This window comes from Oncorhynchus gorbuscha, linkage group LG21, assembly GCF_021184085.1.
Source record: "Oncorhynchus gorbuscha isolate QuinsamMale2020 ecotype Even-year linkage group LG21, OgorEven_v1.0, whole genome shotgun sequence".
In the NCBI taxonomy this organism is placed as follows: Eukaryota; Metazoa; Chordata; class Actinopteri; order Salmoniformes; family Salmonidae; genus Oncorhynchus; species Oncorhynchus gorbuscha.
In genome coordinates, this window is record NC_060193.1 from 56,914,953 (window position 1) to 56,938,223 (window position 23,271).

Genomic DNA, 23,271 nt, shown 5'->3' on the forward strand with positions numbered 1-23,271 from the left:
GTGTCAAGTAATTATCTTTTTGTTTTCTCATGATTTGGTTGGGTCTAATTGTGTTGCTGGACCAGCTTGCTTAGTAGGCTCTTCTCCAGGTTAATTTCTCTGTAGGTGATGGCTTTGTTATGGAAGGTTTGGGAATCGCTTCCTTATATAGATGGTTGTAGAATTGAACGGCTCTTTTCTGGATTTTGATCATTAGCGAGTATCGGACAAATTCTGCCCTGCATTATTTGGTGTTTTACTTTGTTCTCTGTTTCTGTGGGGATTATTATAGTTTATTGACCACTATGAAGGCATCTCCTACACACTTGTGTAATATGGAATGGTGACAATATACAACACGTGAGATCGGTATGTGATAACATTTACAGATTTCATCCCAACGGGGCTGAATATGAACACATTCAATGATTGCCATGGGAATTGAGGCAGTGCTGTTCCAGTATCTATCTAATCTCATATTGTGTGTTTGTTAAATAGCGTCCTCTTCATCTGTCTAATCTCATAAAGTCTCTGGCGACATTTGAAAAGTTCACCCTCCTCGTTGTGAGGTCTCCGGATGACATGAGGGCAGATTGTGACTTCTCAGCTGCCTTGCCCTCTGACGCCGGGTGACATTTTAGAACCGTAATCAGGGTGCTGGAGTTAGGAGGAAATAAACATGAGTGTCAGATTGTCCAGCGCTATTTCATTCCTACCGTACAATAGTTTTTTTTGTCTCCACAAATGAATTCTGAACTGTAACCTTGCCTTTTCTCTCTGTTGCTTCATCGCCATATTTTATTTAGCCTCTTTTCTAACCTTTTATGTGAAAAAGGACTTTACCCTGACCCCCAAACACACACATTATAACATTTACCTCAAAATAAACACTGGACAGGTAATTGTGTGAAGGGCAGCTAGTATACTCACATTACAAACAACATGGTTCCACATGTCTGTACATGTGGGGTGTAAACATAATGACAAATGTGTTTCTTTTGTGTTGGTTCCAGATATGGCCAGAATGGCTCATGGTTGTGTCACTTTGTATAATACCCATAAGTCAGTGCTTTGGCATACGCTCTGATTCCACACAACTTCCCCCTCAATGCTCAGACGAATTTACATTATGCAAAACTTAATTACCACAGCCTAATTAGTTGGCAGTCTCATCTATCATTTAGAAAAGGAGAGGGGTTGTCTGTGTGTGTGTCTGTGTGTGTGTGTGTGTGTGTGTGTGTGTGTGTGTGTGTGTGTGTGTGTGTGTGTGTGTGTGTGTGTGTGTGTGTGTGTGTGTGTGTGTGTGTGTGTGTGTGTGTGTGTGTGTGTGTGTGTGTGTGTGTGTGTGTGTGTGTATATTGTATCTCTGTGTCAATGGTGTGCCTTAATCTACTATATCTTCTTGTGTCAGTTTTCTGAGCTGGTGCATCTTGGGTAAGGCTGTGGGCATGTCAAACTGAATTATGTTTTTCCTGTTCTGGCCACACCTGAAGCTTGACTTCATACAAAAATTTTGGAATTCATGTTTTGGTACTCTTGACTGATTGAGGACAGATACTATCAATCGACTGAGGAAGGAAACATAGCTTTCATTTGTAATGGAATATCTTCATAGGTGTCACGCCTTGGTCTTAGTATTTTGTGTTTTCTTTAATTATTTGTTCAGGCCAGGGTGTGACATGGGGTTATTGTATTTTCGTATTAGGGTTTGTAGTATTTGGGATCGCGGCTGAGTAGGGGTAGCCGGGGTTTCACTGTGTATTTCGTGGGTGATTGTTCCTGTCTCTGTGTAGTTGTCACCAGATAGGCTGTAATTAGGTTTCACGTTCCGTTTGTTGTTTTTGTATTTGTATAGTTATTTCATGTGTCACTTTTTCATTAAAGTCATGAGTAACCACCACGCTGCATTTCGGTCCGACTCTCTTTCGACAAACGATGAACGCCGTTACAATAGGAGTACAGAGGCCCATTATCAGCAACCATCACTCCTGTGTTCCAATGGGACGTTGTGTTAGCTAATCCAAGTTTATCATTTTAAAAGGCTAATTGATCATTAGAAAACCCTTTTGCAATTATGTTAGCACAGATGAAAACTGTTGTGTTGATTAAAGAAGTAAGACAACTGGCCTTCTTTAGACTAGCTGAGTATCTGGAGCATCAGCATTTGTGGGTTCGATTACAGGCTCAAAATGGCCAGAAGACCTTTCTTCTGAAACTCGTCAGTCTATTCTTGTTCTGAGAAATGAAGGCTATTCCATGTGAGAAATTGCAAAGAAACTGAAGATCTCGTACAACGCTGTGTACTACTCCCGTCACAGAACAGTGCAAACAGGCTCTAACCAGAATAGAGGAAGTGGGAGGCCCCGGTGCACAACTGAGCAAGAGAACAAGTACATTAGAGTGTCTAGTTTGAGAAACAGATGCCTCACAAGTCCTCAACTGGCAGCTTCATTAAATAGTACCCGCAAAACACCCGTCTCAACGTCAACAGTGAAGAGGCGACTCCGGGATGCTGACCTTCTAGGCAGAGTTCCTCTGTCCAGTCTCAACATCAACAGTGAAGAGGCGACTCCGGGATGCTGACCTTCTAGGCAGAGTTCCTCTGTCCAGTCTCAACATCAACAGTGAAGAGGCGACTCCGGGATGCTGACCTTCTAGGCAGAGTTCCTCTGTCCAGTCTCAACATCAACAGTGAAGAGGCGACTCCGGGATGCTGACCTTCTAGGCAGAGTTCCTCTGTCCAGTCTCAACATCAACAGTGAAGAGGCGACTCCGGGATGCTGGCCTTCTAGGCAGAGTTCCTCTGTCCAGTCTCAACATCAACAGTGAAAACTCCGTGCTGACCTTCTAGGCAGAGTTCCTCTGTCCAGTCTCAACATCAACAGTGAAGAGGCGACTCCGGGATGCTGACCTTCTAGGCAAAGTTCCTCTGTCCAGTGTCTGTGTTCTTTTGCCCATCTTTATCTTTTCTTTTTATTGGCCAGTCTGAGATATGTTTTTTTCTTTGCAACTCTGCCTAGAAGGCCAGCATCCCAGAGTCACCTCCTATATACTTGGATTAGCTAACACAACGTGCCATTGGAACACAGGAGTGATGGTTGCTGATAATGGGCCTCTGTACGCATATGTAGATATTCCATTAAAAATCAGCCGTTACCAGCTACAATAGTCGTTTACAACATTAACAATGTCTACACTGTATTTCTGATCAATTTGATGTTATTTTAATGGACAGAAAAATGTGCTGTTCTTTCAAAAACAAGGACATTTCAGCCAATAGAGGCACACGGAGAGCTATCGACACCCAAACAAAAGACCCAACGTGGATAAATGGCTTGGGAACGTGGGCCTGAACAGGGGAGCTGGAGCGTGCGTTCAAGGGAACACTGCAGAAGTAATGATGCTAAACGGGAGCGTTTTCTCCATTGAAAAGAGCCAGACACAACCTAGGGCACAGTGTCTTTGTCTTCAGCATGTCGTCTGTGTTCTTTTCTGTTATGCCTCTCAGATGACCGAAAAGCCTCGAGTCTGAAGAGACCCTTGAGTCAACGCTGGGCTGTTTGAGTTGCAGTGGAGAGGAGAGCAGTTAAATGAGCCAGTTGGAAGCTGATGATGAGATGGACTTAAAGGGATACTTTGGGATTTTGGCAAGGAGCCCTTTATCAACTTCCACACAGTCAGATGAACTCATGGATGCCATTTGTATGTCTCTGCATCCAGTATGAAGGAAGTTAGAGGTAGTTTTGTGAGCTAATGGTAACTAGCGTTAGCGCAATGACTGGAAGTATATGGTATCTACTAGCATGCTAGCAGTTGCCATAGACTTCCAGTCATTGCGCTAATGCTAGTTAGCAATTGCGTTAATGCTTGTTAGCAACTTCCTTCAAACTGCTCACAGATACATACAAATGGTATCAGCGAGTTCATCTGACTCTGGGGAAGTAGATAAAGGGCTTGATTGCCAAAATCCTGAAGTATCCCTTTAAGGGGTTTATGAAAAAGCTACCAACTCATAGAGAGGAGATATTACCTAATTTATTCGGCTATTCGTCCTTTGTCCAGCTCCTATGCCACGTTTTGATGCGAGGAAACATTCTCCATTCTTTGTAATGTACCAGATTGGGACAATGCAGAGTCATGTCAATAACATCACCATGTCTCCTTCATATAAATATTTTATTCAATATGTTGTATCTGTGTATACAATGGAGACACAAACTGTACAGTGCAGACAAACTCTTTTGCATATATATGTATGTAAAGTTAGCGGTACATTTACCGACACAATCTCTTTTTTTTCTTCTTTTTGTTTTGACTTGATACACATAGGCTACAGTACTACATGCTTATCTCCACTGCCTTTCTTGTTTACCATGCAACAGGTGAGAGACGTATAGACTGAGAGAGAGAGAGAGAGAGAGAGAGAGAGAGAGAGAGAGAGAGAGAGAGAGAGAGAGAGAGAGAGAGAGAGAGAGAGAGAGACAGATGGAGAGATAGAGAGAGGGGTGGGCAGGGGTAAGGGGAAGAATGAGATGGAATGTTGAGAAAGAAAGAAAGAAAGGGAGAGAGAATTGTACATGTGCACAGTCAAAGTCAATTCAATTTGACAAAAACGGATCCAGTCTCACTTGAAGTAGTCAGTTAGAGATTCAGAATCCAGCAGCACATAGAGCTCAACGATGGCAGGATTCAATCAGAGACCTTAGAGAGAGTTTGGCCAATGCAGTCTGAACTATGACATCACAGAGCTCGATGGCAGCCACGTTCGTGTCACTGGGCAATATTGAATCCTCAAGAGGCAGCAATGTGGTGCCCAGCCCTACAGTTGGCCCAACTCTCCATATTAAATGACTCTGGTTTCAACAGGAACAGAAACACCATTAACTCAAAGACACAACACCATCAAATTGTAGGTCTACATTTCTTTGTCAAGAACAGCAGCTTTTGTTCAGCTTGGTACAGACAAAACACTGGACAAGAAGTACAGCAAATGTTGCTTCAACACTTTCCCACAAACAGCCCAGTGGAATCTTTTTTTTTTTACACCATACCTTTTCGAGTGGTTTCTCTATGATCTCACCCAGCTAGCAAGCTTACGGTGGCCCATGAGCAGCCCGGGCCACAGGGCAAAATCGGCATCCATGGCCCGTTTTGCTCATAGGCTTTACAGTGGCTGACTGTTGTTATAAGCTCTTGGAGCTAGCGTGAGCCTTCAGGTCCCAGGCAGGGTTACAGGCTCAGCGAACTACCTCTGCTACATATACAGGAAGTGACAGATCTTGATCCTCACAGTAAACATTTCAGCACAAAAACGTAACAGACCAATATCATTCCCTTATTTCATTTAGACGAATGACACGTAAAAGAGTTTGGGTAAAGTCAAACGACGGGCAACGTCAAAGTATCAATGGCTTCTAAATGAGAAAGCTACAACTCCAAGATGGGAGGTTTGTAGTCACAGTGTGAAAGCCAATGGATATAGGACTGCGGCAGCGTACCTCTTACCAATGCCAGCTAACAGCTACACCTCCAACATCACTTCTTTTACTGGTCCGTTTAGGACTGTTCCCTGTAGTGACTCTGTAGTGACTCTACTGTTCATTCAATATTTTTGTACGTTCTTTGACTCTGTGAACTTCACTATGTGTGCATGTACAGGGAGCTGTCAAAATACAGGAAACGCCAACATAGTGTCGTAATAGGGTGTTGTGCCACGAGCCAGAACAGCTTCAATGAACCTTGGCAGAGATTCTAGAAGTGTCTGGAACTCTATTGGAGGAATGCAACACTATTCTTCTGCAAGAAATTTCATCATTTGGTGTTTTTTTTGGCAGGTTGAAGTTTATTCTCACGAGTCTTGTCCTAGAGGCAGAACTGAGCGATTTCCCCTTAGATAGGCCAGCTGCAAAGTGAAATGGGCTTTTTGGTGTTAATTTAAGGTGAGGGTTAGGCATTAGGGTTAACAGTGTGGTTAAAGTTAGGTTTAAAATCAGATTGTATGATTTGTGCCTGTGCCAGCTAGCTAGTGACCACTCTGCAGAAATGCCTCCAGAACAAGATTCATGACAAAAAAACACTAACCTGCTTTTTGTTGATGGTGATGGAAAACGCTGTCTCAAGCACCGCTCCAGAATCTCCCATAAGTGTTCAGTTGGGTTGAGATCTGGTGACTGTGCGGCCATTGCCTGGGGTTTACACCATCTTCATGCTCACCAAAACGTTCAGTTACCACTTGTGCCCTGTGGATGGGGGACCCTTATCATCATAGGGGGGCATAGCCATGGTAGCCAAAATAATGGCCTACCCAGCATTTTTATAAATTACCCTAAGATGGGATGTTAATTGCTTAATTAACTCGGGAACCACACCTGTGTGGAAGCACATTCTTTCAATATACTTGGCATCCCTCATTTACTCAAGCGTTTCCATTATTTTGGGCAGTTACCTATATGTTGCCAGTGAAAATGCTACATGTCGGTCACCCTTATGCAACTTTTGGCACTTTTCAAATATTGAATTGGAATTTCAATTAATGTCCTGAATTGACCATGGCTCTGGATAGAAACTCATAGCTTCTGTGGACATGCTAGTTACTCTGCTACCATGCACTCTACCTACCATGCATTGCATCTGCTACCTCCTCAATACTACCAACGCATGAACATCTCATCCCCAGCCCCAGTCCTCTCCCTCTATACATGTCTTACAAAATACAAGTATTGCCCTCCTGTATCATTCACTGCCTAAATGAACCTACACACACAGAGAAAATAGTGATAGTAAGAAATAGAATAGAGATGTGGAGGTAGAGATAGAGAGAAGCTAAGAAAGAATGAGAGAGTGAGAGAGACAGAGAGAGAAAGAAACTAAGAAAGAATGAAAGAGGAAGCGAGAGAGAGAAGCTTAGAAAGAATGAGAGAGAGAGAGACAATCATTTGAAAAATAGATGACAATTCTGTTTTGTGTCATTACAACAATCTATCCAGACGGTCGCTGGTGCATTTTGGGTATAGAATTATAAACAAGCAAACAAATTGGTAAACAGACGAACAAACAGACTGTGGTCAATATGGATGGACTCTGTTCCTATAGTGTGTCAGAGTGAGAGAGGGGGCTTATGGGTAGCCATCAGCAGGCAAGGCTACCTGGCAAAAAGGAAGAGGGGAAAAAACGCTTTGTCATCATTCTCACAGATTGTCACAGAAAAATAATCGTAAGGATTTGAAAAAGGCATTCCGTATCGCGTAGGTAGGGCATTCCACTGTCCAAGTTTGTAGTTTATCTAGCTGATAAAATCAGCCAATTCCCCTCCTCCTCCCCTTCCTCCTCCTCCTTGTCAACACCTTCCTGCTCCTTCTTCTCCCCTCCTCTTCTCCCTTCCACCTCCCCTCCCCCATCCCCTAAATGGAGTGGTCCATTTCCTCATCTTGAACACCACTGCACCGAATCAGCCAAAAAGAGAAAGAGAGAGAAAAAGAGAGAAGAGGTGGGACTTAGCCCATAATTGACCAATCAAGGTGAGAGTTTGAGTGCAGTGGGCAGAGTCTCAAGTCTCTGTCGTGTGGGGGGAGAGGAGGGGGCAGGGTTATGTTGCAGTCTCCTTCGGGTCGGGTTTGTTGATTGGTTTGCCCCCGTTCATGGCCACTGGTTCGCTGGTTGTGCTTTTGCTGGGCGGGACTCCGGCAACTTTAGGCAATGTCTCCCTGACGTCGTGCAACGACGGCTCCTTGTACATCGCAACTACAGAGAACAGGAGAGATCAGAGTGTTAGAGCGTGTGAGTGTGTGTGTGTGTGTGCATCCATGTGTGTGTGACAACCCCCTTACCTTCTATAGGTTTGGGCAGGAAGTGAGCGGCTGGTTTGGTCTTTTTCACTCGGTTGCCCTTCATGGGCTGTCCTTCCTTGTTCAGGCCCAAGAACCAGGCCCTCCCAGACTCATTCTGTCTGTACAGCATCGACGAGTAGATCACATAGTAGTTCTCAAACACAGACTCCTTAAACTTACACTCTGCTGTAAACAGCTCCTACAGGAGACACACACACACACACACACACACACACACACACACACACACACACACACACACACACACACACACACACACACACACACACACACACACACACACACACACACACACACACACACACACACACACACACACACACACACACACACACAGAATCAGTATCAAACATACAACAATGGACAAATTGCTACCACTTAATATTCCATTAGATACCAGCCCAACGTCCATCCAAGACTTTTATAATCAACTGTTTCCATGACGTTTATTTAACTTCCATTGGCGACGATTTACCAACATTCAACCTGCTAAATGACTCACCCTGAATTGAATTACGCTGCTCTATCGATCTCTACATATATTCAGCCTGAATCCTAGAAGTTGTTCAGCCATCCTAGAAGATGTTTGTGCTCACTTCAAAATGAGGGGTGTTGTACAAAACACATTCATCAGCGATTGGATCATCTCTAACCAATCAGAGTATCAAAGCCAATGACGTGATTCATGGTTTGTGATGGCTCGCTCTAGCCCAACCCATTGGTTTCTGGAACCAATCAGAACGTTTAGAATGTGTTTGCATTCTACAAGATGTCAGGGAGGAAAGCAAATCCAGACTCATTGTGGAGAAGAAACGCTAGTGGGGGTGGTGTTTGGCGCTGTGGCTGGATGGGCAGTCAGTCTCCTAAATGACTGATTTGTACTGTAATTAACCATCCCTAGCTTCCAGGGCTTCAGAGAGACAGACGGGCTGGGAAAACATTGAAATTCCAATCAGGTGTGCTTGTCAGTCACCACCACAAGAAAAGAGACACTCACTCACCTGTGTGGGCCTTTGTTCCCAGTTACCATGGAAACGATGGAACAGAGAAGATGGGAGGGGAAGAGGAGGAGGATGGGGAAGTGGTTTGATGTGATGTTTAGGTGTGATTGATCGTGTTTGTGGTTGGCAACGTATTTCCATTTTCCTTTGCTCTTTTTATGGTTCTCATTATGGTTCACTGCACTTTTCCCCTGTGTCTTTCAACTCTGTCCAATTAGCACATTCAGGCTGTGTCTCAATAGTCTAAAGTTGCTTCCTCTACTTGTCTTCTCTCCTCTCTTTTATCTGCTCTGATGTGAAAGAATTGGACAGGTGTCCACCATGTTGCTCTTACTTATCTTGTGATTTCAGATCATTTAGGATTTAAAGGCCCAATGCAGACTTCAATTTTTTTATTTTTTTTTATCTCAACATCAAATAATTTCTGGGTAACAATTAAGTACCTTACTGCGATTGTTTTCAATTAAAATAGTAAAAAATAAACAAAAATAGCTTCTTAGCAAAGAGCGATTTTCTCAAGCAAAAATGTTGCTATGAATGTTTGGGAGGGGTTTGAGTGGAGAGGGGAAAACTGAAAACTAGCTGTTATAGGCAGAGACGTTAGGAACCCTCTTTCTAATTGGTCTATTAATTAATTATTCGCCTGGTTATACCACCAAAACTCCATCCCACCAAAATATACATTTTTAAACAGCTCTTTCACTAAAAGGACATTATCATAATTTTCATAATTTCACAGTATTATTCCAACCTCATAGTGTGGAAATATACTGTACATAAAACATAGGAAATCACACGTTTGACTGCACTGAGCCTTTAAGGTGAGGTGACAAGGAGAGGAAGCCATTTTAGACAATTGAGATGGACCTGCATACTGAACAATGTTATAAAACACAGGCTGTTAGAGAGAGAGAAGAGGAGGCAGTGGAGATTAACGGAGAGAATGAAAGAGGGGAAGGAAAGAAAGAAAGGAGGACGTAGGAGGAGAGAAGAGAGAGATAAATCACCAAGAGAGGAGGATGTTTCCTGGGGGGGAAACACACAAACACACACACAGTCTTGTATAACTAACCTTGTGGGGACACACAATTCAGTCCCATTCAAATCCTATTTTACCCCACCCCTAAACCTAACACTAACCTTAACCCTAGCTCCTAACCATAACCCTAAAACGAACCCTAGCTCCTAACCCTAAACATAATTCTAACCCTAACACTAATTCTAACCTTAACTCTAAACTCCATAGAAACAGCATTTGACCTTGTGGGGACCAACAAAATGTCCCTAGTTGGTCAAATATTTGTTTGTTTACTATTCTTCTGGGGACTTCTGGTCCCAACAAGTATAGTTAAACATGTTCTCACACACACACACACACACACACACACACACACACACACACACACACACACACACACACACACACACACACACACACACACACACACACACACACACACACACACACACACACACACACACACACACACACACACACACACACACACACACACACACACACACACAGTTTGCTACAGCAGGAATATAATCCTGCAGCAACATGAAATGTGAGGTATTATGTGATTATAATTAATGGACATTTTTGTAGGGAAAATCAAGTCTGACATTTTGAAGTAGAAATTACAAACTTCAGAAGCCTTATTAAACCTTGCATATACTAGACGTTTTAAATGTCCTGCACTGCAAGAAACGTATCCTGCAACAGGGTGATCAAATGAAATCCTACATCTGTACACACACACATGCTGGACCTTAATATTTTATAATAGTAGAAACTGATTTAGGGCCAGTTTTCATGCTGTGCTCTATACAGCTGAGGTTAGACCAGGGGTTAGAAGGGTGCAGAGGTCAGACCAGGGGTTAGAAGGGTGCTGAGGTCAGACCAGGGGTTAGAAGGGTGCTGAGGTCAGACCAGGGGTTAGAAGGGTGCAGAGGTCAGACCAGGGGTTAGAAGGGTGCAGAGGTCAGACCAGGGGTTAGAAGGGTGCAGAGGTCAGACCAGGGGTTAGAAGGGTGCAGAGGTCAGACCATTGGTTAGAAGGGTGCAGAGGTCAGACCAGGGGTTAGAAGGGTGCAGAGGTCTGACCAGGGGTTAGAAGGGTGCAGAGGTCAGACCAGGGGTTAGAAGGGTGCAGAGGTCAGACCAGGGGTTAGAAGGGTGCAGAGGTCTGACCAGGGGTTAGAAGGGTGCAGAGGTCTGACCAGGGGTTAGAAGGGTGCAGAGGTCAGACCAGGGGTTAGAAGGGTGCAGAGGTCAGACCAGGGGTTAGAAGGGTGCAGAGGTCAGACCAGGGGTTAGAAGGGTGCAGAGGTCAGACCATTGGTTAGAAGGGTGCAGAGGTCTGACCAGGGGTTAGAAGGGTGCAGAGGTCAGACCAGGGGTTAGAAGGGTGCAGAGGTCAGACCAGGGGTTAGAAGGGTGCAGAGGTCAGACCAGGGGTTAGAAGGGTGCAGAGGTCAGACCAGGGGTTAGAAGGGTGCAGAGAGTGATCCAGTATTGATCCCACATGACCACCTGGTTCCAGTGAGGATAGAGCTTATTGTTTTCTCCGTCATACAGGGAGTGTGTGTCAGTGTGTGCGTGGTGTGTATGTGGTGTGTGTGTGTGTGTAGGTGTGTGGCGTGTGTGGTGTGGTGTGTATGTGTGTGTTGTGTCGTGTTTGTGTGTTGAGTGTGTGTGTGTGTGTCATGTGTTGTGTGTATGTGTGGTAAGTGTGTGTATGTGTATGTGTGTCGTGTGGCAAAAGTGTATGTGTGGGTTTGTGTGTGTTTGTCCCTCCAACACTGTTCATTATCACACTGCTAATTACCCAGGGGAATTGTGGGTAAACAAGTAAGTTAAAGAAAGGAAAGAGGGCGAGAGGAGGAGGACTGGAGAATGGCAGAATACAGGACAGAATAAACACTGTGTGAAGGACTAGTGAAACTTAGAGACCTCTTTAGATGGGGTGTTAAAGTCTTAAAGGAGCAATTGTCATTTTTGACAAAATTCATTTTTGTATAAGTTATCTTTTCGAAAGTATTTTGGCCATTGTGGTTTAAACCAAATAAGCTATATGATACTCTGAGAAAAATGTCAGAATCATGGTGTTCAGTTCCACAGTTGTCTGTATCTCTTCAGCTGCCATAAACTGTTAACATGGAGAGGTATAGAGTAGCATCCCTCCTGTCTGGTTTCCTTTAGTGAGGATGACACCATGCTCTTCCTTTCAACTCCGCAAACCTTTCATCTAGTCATCCTGTCCTGTTTCTGCCTCTGGATCCAACACACACGTGCACACACATACGTGCACACACACACGCCACAAGGTCTAGGTCAGAAAACAGATGCTCTGGTATAGAAAGGAAAAGTGAGAGAGAGAGAGAGAGAGAGAGAGAGAGAGAGAGAGAGAGAGAGAGAGAGAGAGAGAGAGAGAGAGAGAGAGAGAGAGAGAGAGAGAGAGAGAGGGTAGAGATGGAGAGAGGGTGAGAGAGGGTGAGAGAGGGAGAGGGAGAGAGGTAGAGATGGAGAGAGGGTGAGAGAGGGAGAGGGAGAGAGAGGGAGAGAAGAGGATGAAATGAGAGAGAGTGAGAGAAGAGGGAGAGCGAGACCGAAAGCAAGAGAGAAGACGAAGACGAAGACGAAGAGGTAGTGAGAGAGAGAGAGAGAGAGAGAGAGAGAGAGAGAGAGAGAGAGAGAGAGAGAGAGAGAGAGAGAGAGAGAGAGAGAGAGAGAGAGAGAGAGACAGATAGGAGAGAGAGAGACAGAGAGAGAGAGAGAGAGAGAGAGAGAGAGAGAGAGAGAGAGAGAGAGAGAGAGAGAGAGAGAGAGAGAGAGAGAGTAGAGATGGAGAGAGGGTGAGAGAGGGTGAGAGAGGGAGAGGGAGAGAGGTAGAGATGGAGAGAGGGTGAGAGAGGGAGAGGGAGAGAGAGGGAGAGAAGAGGATGAAATGAGAGAGAGTGAGAGAAGAGGGAGAGCGAGACCGAAAGCAAGAGAGAAGACGAAGACGAAGACGAAGAGGTAGTGAGAGAGAGAGATAGAGAGAGAGAGAGAGAGAGAGAGAGAGAGAGAGAGAGAGAGAGAGAGAGAGAGAGAGAGAGAGAGAGAGAGAGAGAGAGAGGAAGAGAATAGAAGAGAGAGAAGAGAGAGAGAAGAGAGAGAGAGAGAGAGAGAGAGAGAGAGAGAGAGAGAGAGAGAGAGAGAGAGAGAGAGAGAGAGAGAGAGAGAGAGAGAGAGAGAGAGAGAGAGAGAGAGAGAGAGAGAGAGAGAGAAGAGAATAGAGAGAACGAGAAGAGAGGGAGAGAAGAGGATGAAATGAGAGAGAGTGAGAGAAGAGGGAGAGCGAGACCGAAAGCAAGAGAGAAGACGAAGACGAAGAAGTAGTGAGAGAGAGAGATAGAGAGAAGGAAGGAAGAAGAGAGAGAGAGAGAGGAGGAAGAGAGAGAGAAGGAAGAAGAGGAGAGAGAGAAGAGGAAGAGAGAGACAACAAAAGAGAGATATACACACAGCCATACAAAGGTTTAATGTATTTTTCCACCAAATAAACAAATAACTGTAATTATCCTCATGCCAATATATAAGCTACAGTATGTGACTTTGTGTCTTTGTCCCTTAAAGCCGCAACTACCCCCCCCCACACACACACTGCTCCTCCTGATCCCTATCCTGCCTTTCCGAATTATAACCAAATCACCCAGGAATATTACGGAAATTAGGAAAGACCACTGCTGGCAAGCATCCACTTAAACAGCAACAGGGAGAAATGGTGGGAAAGAGTACAGTTGAGAGTTTCAGCATGTGTGAGTGTGTGTGTGCGCGCATGCATGTGTTGCCTGTGTATTCATGTGTTTAATATGTCATGGAACATGTCAGCTCATAGGCATCAGCAGACTCTGGACAGGAATTAGTGGTTGTCTCCTTGTTTATCTCTAGTGAACAAAAATATAAATGCAACATGTAAAATGTTGGTTCCATGTTTCATGAGCTTAAATAAAAGATCCCAGAAATGTTAGTTACACACAAAAAAGTGTATTTCTCTCAAATTTTGTGCACAAATTTGTTTCCATCCCTGTTAGTGAGTATTTCTCCTTTGCCAAGATAATCCATCCACCTGACAGGTGTGGCATATCAAGAAGCTGATTAAACAGCATGACCATTACACAGGTGCACCTTGTACTAGGGACAATAAAAGGGCACTCTAAAATGTGCAGTTGTGTCACACAACACAATGCCACAGACGGTTTTGAGGAAGCATGCAATTGGCATGCTGACTGCAATAATGTCCACAAGAGCTGTTGCCAGATAAAAAGTTAATTTCTCTACCATAAGCCGCCTCCAATATCATTTTAAAGAATTTGGCAGGAAGTCCAACCGGCTTCACAACTGCAGACCACGTGTAACCACGCCAGCCCAGGACCTCCACATCCACAGACCACGTGTAACCAGCCCAGGACCTCCACATCCACAGACCACGTGTAACCAGCCCAGGACCTCCACATCCACAGACCACGTGTAACCAGCCCAGGACCTCCACATCCACAGACCACGTGTAACCAGCCCAGGACCTCCACATCCACAGACCACGTGTAACCAGCCCAGGACCTCCACATCCACAGACCACGTGTAACCAGCCCAGGACCTCCACATCCACAGACCACGTGTAACCAGCCCAGGACCTCCACATCCGGCTTCTTCACCTGCGGGATCGTTCGAGATCAGCCACCTGGACAGCTGATGAAACTGAGTATTTTTGTCTTGTTAAAAAGCCCTTTTGTGGGGAAAAGGTGGCACTTACAGCATCTATCTCACTTACGTTTTCCTCCATAGTATTAACATGTAGAGGATATGATAATTCTCCCTCCATAGTATTAACATGTAGAGGATATGATAGTTCTCCCTCCATAGTATTAACATGTAGAGGATATGATAGTTCTCCCTCCATAGTATTAACATGTAGAGGATATGATAGTTCTCCCTCCATAGTATTAACATGTAGAGGATATGATAGTTCTCCCTCCATAGTATTAACATGTAGAGGATATGATAGTTCTCCCTCCATAGTATTAACATGTAGAGGATATGATAGTTCTCCCTCCATAGTATTAACATGTAGAGGATATGATAGTTCTCCCTCCATAGTATTAACATGTAGAGGATATGATAGTTCTCCCTCCATAGTATTAACATGTAGAGGATATGATAGTTCTCCCTCCATAGTATTAACATGTAGAGGATATGATAGTTCTCCCTCCATAGTATTAACATGTATAGGATATGATAGTTCTCCCTCCATAGTATTAACATGTAGAGGATATGATAGTTCTCCCTCCATAGTATTAACATGTATAGGATATGATAGTTCTCCTCCATAGTATTAACATGTAGAGGATATGATAGTTCTCCCTCCATAGTATTAACATGTATAGGATATGATAGTTCTCCCTCCATAGTATTAACATGTAGAGGATATGATAGTTCTCCCTCCATAGTATTAACATGTAGAGGATATGATAGTTCTCCCTCCATAGTATTAACATGTAGAGGATATGATAGTTCTCCCTCCATAGTATTAACATGTAGAGGATATGATAGTTCTCCCTCCATAGTATTAACATGTAGAGGATATGATAGTTCTCCCTCCATAGTATTAACATGTAGAGCATATGATAGTTCTCCCTCCATAGTATTAACATGTAGAGGATATGATAGTTCTCCCTCCATAGTATTAACATGTAGAGGATATGATAGTTCTCCCTCCATAGTATTAACATGTAGAGGATATGATAGTTCTCCCTCCATAGTATTAACATGTAGAGGATATGATAGTTCTCCCTCCATAGTATTAACATGTACAGGATATGATAGTTCTCCCTCCATAATATTAACATGTAGAGGATATGATAGTTCTCCCTCCATAGTATTAACATGTACAGGATATGATAGTTCTCCCTCCTTAGTATTAACATGTAGAGGATATGATAGTTCTCCCTCCATAATATTAACATGTTGTCACGACTTCCACCGAAGTCGTTTCCTTTCCTTGTTCGGGCGGTGTTCGGCGGCCGGTGTCACCAGTCTTCTAGCCATCGTCCATTCACTTTTCATTTTCCATTTGTTTTGTCTTGTTTTCCTGCACACCTGGTTTCCATTTCCCTCATTTATTGTTTTGTATTTAACCCTCTGTTCCCTCCATGTCTTTGTGTGGAATTGTTTGTTGTAGGTGCTTGTGTACATGTTTACTGGTGCGTGTCGGGTTTGTGTACCCATATTGTGTTGTATTTTTATGCCATTGGATTAAACTGCTCTGGCTACTACCTAGTTCTGCTCTCCTGTGTCTGACTTCCCTGCCACCAGTTACGCACCCCTTTACACATGTACAGGACATGATAGTTCTCCCTCCATAGAAAACTCTAAGACTTGATGGTGAGGGCTACAGTATATACTGTGTACTGTTTTTGTTACTATAAAGGTGTAAACCCACATACAGCTTTATGTGTAACTGTGTGTGTGTGTTGCCTGTGTGTCTGCATGAGTGTCTGCATGAGTGTGTGCTCGAGTACTCAGATGTGTGTGTTCTTCACACTCTTCAACACACACTCAGAGCTGGTTTCCTCTTGCCCAGCGTGGTTGGTATTTAACACATACCAGATCATTTCACACTAGTCCATCTGTTGACTGCAGAGACAGAGACCGAGAGAGATGGATGGAGAGAGTCGAGTCTCTCTCTGCAACCAGAGAGCCGTCTCATCTGTCTGACAGATGTGTAGTACTATAGATCATCTTGATGCTTCATCTTCAGGAGGAGTAACACTACAACACTCTATTCTTGATCTTACTGTTAAGGGTCGGCCATCTTGTGTCTTTGTGATTCATCAAAGCAGCGCCTTTATAAACCATTAATCAAAGCAGCGCCTTTATAAACCATTAATCAAAGCAGCGCCTTTATAAACCATTAATCAAAGCAGCGCCTCTGTAAACCGTACTAGAGCAACATATCTGTTGTTATTATTATAAAACATATTTCTTCGGTAAAAAAATAGACAATATCTGTTAAATCCCTAACAGGACTGCTTTTTTTTCATAGTCAGCGGTGTGTGTGTGTGTGTGTGTGTGTGTGTGTGTGTGTGTGTGTGTGTGTGTGTGTGTGTGTGTGTGTGTGTGTGTGTGTGTGTGTGTGTGTGTGTGTGTGTGTGCATGTGGACAGGACTTCCCCCATCAATAATGAACAGAGAAACAGAACATAACATCTCTCCTCCAACAAAGGAAAAACAAGCGGCCGGCTGCTCTCCTCTCTGCAGCATCATGTCACTGTCCCTCGCTCCGACACAGTGAGGAAAAAGAGTCATATTTGACTGCTCTGGTGTGTCAGGGTCGGGAATAATTCATATTTCCCTCCCTCCCTCCCACTCTCTCTCACCCTCTTTCTCACCACTTCACTTTCTCTCAAGGAAGCCCTCAAGTTTCCTTGGAGACAAGGAGAGAGAGGAGGGTTTGGGTGCAAACGGATGTGGATTTCTCTCTGTTTCAATCTCTCTCTCTTTCTCTCTCTGCTGGTCTTTTCCATATAAAGCTCCTTGTTAGAACACTGCCTGTCGAAGCAGAAGCAGCTGATGTAATTCCATTATTATGTGAAGAATAAAGAGGATGAGTGATGGTGAATTCACAATGAGAAACACGAAGGGAACTGCTCTTCTGATATATCTATTGTCATATAGTGACATGCCCATTGATTCATCACCAACCCCATAAAGACTAGAGAACTATTCAAGATAAGAATCTTACTGAGGAGTCATATAATGTTGCAGCCTAAAGAGAAGATGACCTCTCGTGCCCTACCTCGGGTAATGACCAGAGGAGGCTGGTGGGAGACGCTACTAAACATTGTCATGACCAGAGGAGGCTGGTGGGAGACGCTACAGGAGGACGGGCTCACTGTAACGGCTGGAATGGAATCAATGGAACGGAGTCAAATGTGTAGTTTCCATGTGTTTGATACCGTTCCATAGATTCCATTCCAGCCACTAGGATGAGCCTGTCCTCCTATAGCGCCTCCCACCAGCCTCCTCTGGTCATGACAGTATTTAGTATTCATGACGCATGTTCCCCTTCATACGAACCCGGGGTGAACCAATGGTCAGACAGACAGCACTGTACACAAAAAATAAGCCAAGGGAGTTTTTTTGAGCGAGAATAAAGACGACTTTCGATTAGTAAGCCATGTTAATAAGAAGGGTCTAGAAGAGTCTTATATGCTGAGCTACTGAGTGACTAGGACAGGCAAGACCCATACTATTGTGGAGGACTTAATTCTTCCTGCTGCCGCGGATATTGCTGGGACAATGCTGGGGGAAAGGCCCAAAAAACTATACAGACAATGCTTCATCAAACAACACTGTTTCACGATACATCAGTGACATGGTAGGAGATGTTGTGAAACAATTACTGCTTTGCATTCAAGCCAGTTAATTATTTCTGTTACAGCTGGATGAGTCAACAGACGTGGCGGGCCTGGCACAGCTCCTGGTATATGTCTGTTACAGCTGGATGAGTCAACAGGTCCTGGCACAGCTCCTGGTATATGTCTGTTACAGCTGGATGAGTCAACAGGTCCTGGCACAGCTCCTGGTATATGTCTGTTACAGCTGGATGAGTCAACAGGTACTGGCACAGCTCCTGGTATATGTCTGTTACAGCTGGATGAGTCAACAGGTCCTGGCACAGCTCCTGGTATATGTCCGTTACGTTTATGGGGGTCAATTAAGGAAGACACCCTCTTCTGGAAACCCAACATTGCAGAGTTAGGTGCATCCTTTCAAGCACATCCTTCTCATTAACCTGTGGTGAGTTACTCACCATTTTTGATGAACAAATAAAGTTTTATATGTAAGATGGTTAAATAAAGAGCAAAATGATTGATTATTATTATATTATTATTTGTGCCCTGGTTCTATAAGACTATTATTATTATTATTATTATTATTATTATTAACTCTTTGTCACTTCCCACGAGCCAGGTTGTGACAAAAACTCACACTCATTCTTATGTTTAATAAATGTATTGTATAGTGTGTGTGTGGTAGGCTTCCAATGATGGCAAAAAACAACATTTGATAGTGCGCTGACCCTGGTGCTAGAGGGGGTACAGTTGACCCTGGTGCTAGAGGGGGTACAGTTGACCCTGGTGCTAGAGGGGGTACAGTTGACCCTGGTGCTAGAGGGGGTACAGTTGACCCTGGTGCTAGAGGGGGTACAGTTGACCCTGGTGCTAGAGGGGTACAGTTGACCCTGGTGCTAGAGGGGTACAGCTGACCCTGGTGCTAGAGGGGGTACAGTTGACCCTGGTGCTAGAGGGGGTACAGTTGACCCTGGTGCTAGAGGGGGTACAGTTGACCCTGGTGCTAGAGGGGGTACAGTTGACCCTGGTGCTAGAGGGGGTACAGTTGACCCTGGTGCTAGAGGGGGTACAGTTGACCCTGGTGCTAGAGGGGGTACAGTTGACCCTGGTGCTAGAGGGGGTACAGCTGACCCTGGTGCTAGAGGGGGTTGACCCTGGTGCTAGTTGACCCTGGTGCTAGAGGGGGTACAGCTGACCCTGGTGCTAGAGGGGTTGACCCTGGTGCTAGAGGGGGTACAGTTGACCCTGGTGCTAGAGGGGGTACAGTTGACCCTGGTGCTAGAGGGGGTACAGTTGACCCTGGTGCTAGAGGGGTACAGCTGACCCTGGTGCTAGAGGGGTACAGTTGACCCTGGTGCTAGAGGGGGTACAGTTGACCCTGGGGTATGCCCTGGAGCTGGAGGTTGAATGACCCTGGTGCTAGAGGGGTATGGGACTATAAAACGTTTGGGAACCACTGTATTAGACCAATTCTCACTATGGCCTCTGGGGAAACGTCCACGTATTCCTCCTGAAGGATTCTAGAATCTTGTTGAACCCAGTGTGTCTACAGGACAGCTGGGCTGTATATTAGTACGACGACTGAGTGGTATAAAGGTTGCGTTTACACAGGCAGCCCAATTCCAATCTTTTTTTTCACTAATTGGTCTTTCAACCTGTCAGATCTTTGGCCAATAATTGGGTAAAAGATCGGATTTGGTCTGCCTGTGTAAACTCAGCCTTAGATAGTTAGATCAATCTGTTTTAGGTGAAATAATTACACACATACACTTATCGAAGAAAACTGAGTATTGTCATAGTAAATCAGCTCAACCAAGATGGCCGCCCGGCAGGCACACGTCATCATCAGCACTGGTCTGTACTCACTGATGAGTAGAGGTGTCCCTCCCCGTTCATGGCGATGTACAGACCCATCTTGACTGACTGGATGGCCACCACTCGAAGGCCCACTGGGATGAGGTTGAACAAAGCTGAGAGACAAATCAGCACAGTAAAGCGGAATGACAATCTTACCGATAGAATACACATTATTGTGTGTGTGTGTGTGTGTGTGTGTGTGTGTGTGTGTGAGTACGTAGCTACGTATGCATCTATATAAGATTCAGATACTCAGTCAACCATGTGACACAGTTCCACACGCACGCACGCACGCACGCACGCACGCACGCACGCACGCACGCACGCACACACACACACACACACACACACACACACACACGCACGCACACACACACACACACACACACACACACACACACACACACACACACACACACACACACACACACACACACACACACACACACACACACGACTAGAATGGAACGATACAGTATATATATGAAAGCTACCAGAACACTTAATCACATGAATGGATCACGAGACGTGTATGAGACTTGACACGTGTGTAGTAGCCGTGTGAGAAATGAGCCATGTTCATCTGGACATCGGTGTGTCAGTTCTCATTTGTCCATGTTTGACATGTACTGCATGAGATCTGTGATTGGATGACTTCTAATAAAATGTCTGTCACTGGGTTAACGGAGGTTGCCCCTCAGCCACTCAATCTACCCCCCTCTGTGTGTGCATGTGTGTTCGTGCGGACTCACAGGAGTTAGTGCCGTCATCTTTGGTCCCGTCCAGACATCCATCTGGGTTCATCTGCAAGTAGTATCCCTGTCTGCAGTACAACCTGGTCACTATGCCCTTAAGCTGTGGATCTAGAGGGAGAGAGGAGAGAGGAGAGAGGCGAGAGAACGGAGAGAGGCGAGAGAAAGGAGAGAGGCGAGAGAAAGGAGAGAGAGAGGAGAGAGAAAGGAGAGGAGAGAGAAAGGACAGAGGAGAGAGAAAGGATAGAGGAGAAAGGAGAGAGAGAGAGGAGAGGAGAAGAGAGAGGAAGGAGAGAGGAGAGAGGAGAGAGAGGTGAGGAGAGAGAAAAAGGAGAGAGGAAAGAGAAAGGAGAGAGGAGAGAGGGGAGAGAGGAGAGAGAGGAGAGAGAAAGGAGAGAGGAGAGAAAAAGGAGAGAGTAGAGAGAAGGGAGAGAGAAAGGAGAGAGAAAGGAAAGAGGAGAGAGAAATGAGAGAGGAGAGAGAAAGGAGAAAGGAGAGAGGAGAGAGAAAGGAGAGAGAAAGGAGAGAGGAGAGGAGAGGAGAGAGAGGAGAGAGAAAGGAGTGAGGAGAGAGAGAGGAGAGAGAGAAGAACGAGAGAGAGAGAGAGAGAGAGAGAGAGAGAGAGAGAGAGAGAGAGAGAGAGAGAGAGAGATAGATAGATAGATAGATAGATAGATAGATAGATAGATAGATAGAAGAGAGAGAGTCTCATTATTAAAAGGTGGGCTGGCTTCAGTGTAAAAGACTACATTATTCTGAGGTTTCTTTTATCTCCGTGACAATATCAGTCTGTTTTCACAAAGAAAGAGCGAGCAGACAGACCGGAGCTCAGGAGAAAAAGCTCTTAATCTCAGAAATGTCTGAGAATGTCAGCATGTGTGTGCAACCCAGTCCACACCCACACAGGCCCAAGACTTCATTATGTTCTCCTCCAACTCCCTGTCACAAAACAGCCAGAGAAAGAAACATGTCAAACAGAGAAACAGAGAGAGAAACAGAGAGAGAAAGAGAGAGAGAAACAGAGAGAGAAACAGAGAGAGAAAGAGAGAGAAACGGAGAGAGAAACAGAGAGAGAAACAGAGAGAGAAACAGAGAGAGAAACAGAGAGAGAAAGAGAGAGAGAGAAACAGAGAGAGAAAGAGAGAGAGAAAGAGAGAGGGAAACATAGAGAGAAACAGAGAGAGAAACAGAGAGAGAAAGAGAGAGGGAAACAGAGAGAGAAACAGAGAGAGAAACAGAGAGAGAAACAGAGAGAGAAAGAGAGAGAGAAACGGAGAGAGAAACAGAGAGAAAGAGAGAGAGAGACAGAGAGAGAAACGGAGAGAGAAACGGAGAGAGAAACAGAGAGAGAAAGAGAGAGAGAAAGAGGGAGAGAAACGGAGAGAGAAATGGAGAGAGAAAGAGAGAGAGAAATGGAGAGAGAAACACAGAGAGAGAGAGAGAAACAGAAAGAGAGAGAAACAGAGAGAGAAACAGAAAGAGAGAGAGCAACGGAGAGAGAAACAGAGAGGAGAGAGAAACAGAAAGAGAGAGAAACAGAGAGAGAAACAGAAAGAGAGAGAAACAGAGAGAGAAACAGAAAGAGAGAGAAACAGAGAGAGAAACAGAAAGAGAGAGAAAAGAGAGAGAGAAACAGAGAGAGAAACAGAGAGAGAAACAGAAAGAGAGAGAAACAGAGAGAGAAACAGAAAGAGAAAGAGAGAGAGAGAAACAGAGAGAGAAACAGAAAGAGAGAGAAACAGAGAGAGAAACAGAGAGAGAAAGAGAGAGAGAAAGAGGGAGAGAAACGGAGAGAGAAATGGAGAGAGAAAGAGAGAGAGAAACGGAGAGAGAAAACAGAGAGAGAGAAACAGAAAGAGAGAGAAACAGAGAGAGAAACAGAAAGAGAGAGAGCAACGGAGAGAGAAACAGAGAGAGAAACAGAAAGAGAGAGAAACAGAGAGAGAAACAGAAAGAGAAAGAACAGAGAGAGAGAAACAGAGAGAGAAACAGAAAGAGAGAGAAACAGAGAGAGAAACAGAGAGAGAAAACAGAGAGAGAAAACAGAGAGAGAAGAGAAACGGAGAGAGAAATGGAGAGAGAGAAAGAGAGAGAGAAACGGAGAGAGAAACAGAGAGAGAGAGAGAAACAGAAAGAGAGAGAAAAACAGAGAGAGAAACAGAAAGAGAGAGAGCAACGGAGAGAGAAACAGAGAGAGAGAGAGAGAAACAGAAAAACAGAGAGAGAAACAGAGAGAGAAACAGAAAGAGAGAGAAACAGAGAGAGAAACAGAAAGAGAGAGAAACAGAGAGAGAAACAGAAAGAGAGAGAGCAACGGAGAGAGAAACAGAGAGAGAAACAGAAAGAGAGAGAAACAGAGAGAAACAGAAACAGAAAGAGAGAGAAACAGAGAGAGAAACAGAAAGAGAGAGAGAGAACGGAGAGAGAAACAGAGAGAGAA

General features: G+C 44.5%; 1 protein-coding gene across 3 annotated transcripts in view; it reads right to left on the reverse strand.

Annotated features, from left to right (window-relative positions):
• Positions 1-4,143: 4,143 nt before the first annotated feature.
• LOC124008124 (fibroblast growth factor 14-like) overlaps positions 4,144-23,271 on the reverse strand; it is a 238,005-nt gene continuing 218,877 nt past the window's right edge. For all 3 annotated transcript variants that reach the window (XM_046319127.1, XM_046319129.1, XM_046319128.1), the window contains exons 2-5: positions 20,832-20,942; positions 20,089-20,192; positions 7,806-8,004; positions 4,144-7,719 (exon numbers count right to left, since the gene is read on the reverse strand). In XM_046319127.1, coding sequence (XP_046175083.1) covers positions 7,565-7,719; positions 7,806-8,004; positions 20,089-20,192; positions 20,832-20,942 — 569 coding nt within the window. In that variant the 3' untranslated portion in view covers positions 4,144-7,564. The remainder of the gene's footprint in view (positions 7,720-7,805; positions 8,005-20,088; positions 20,193-20,831; positions 20,943-23,271) is intronic.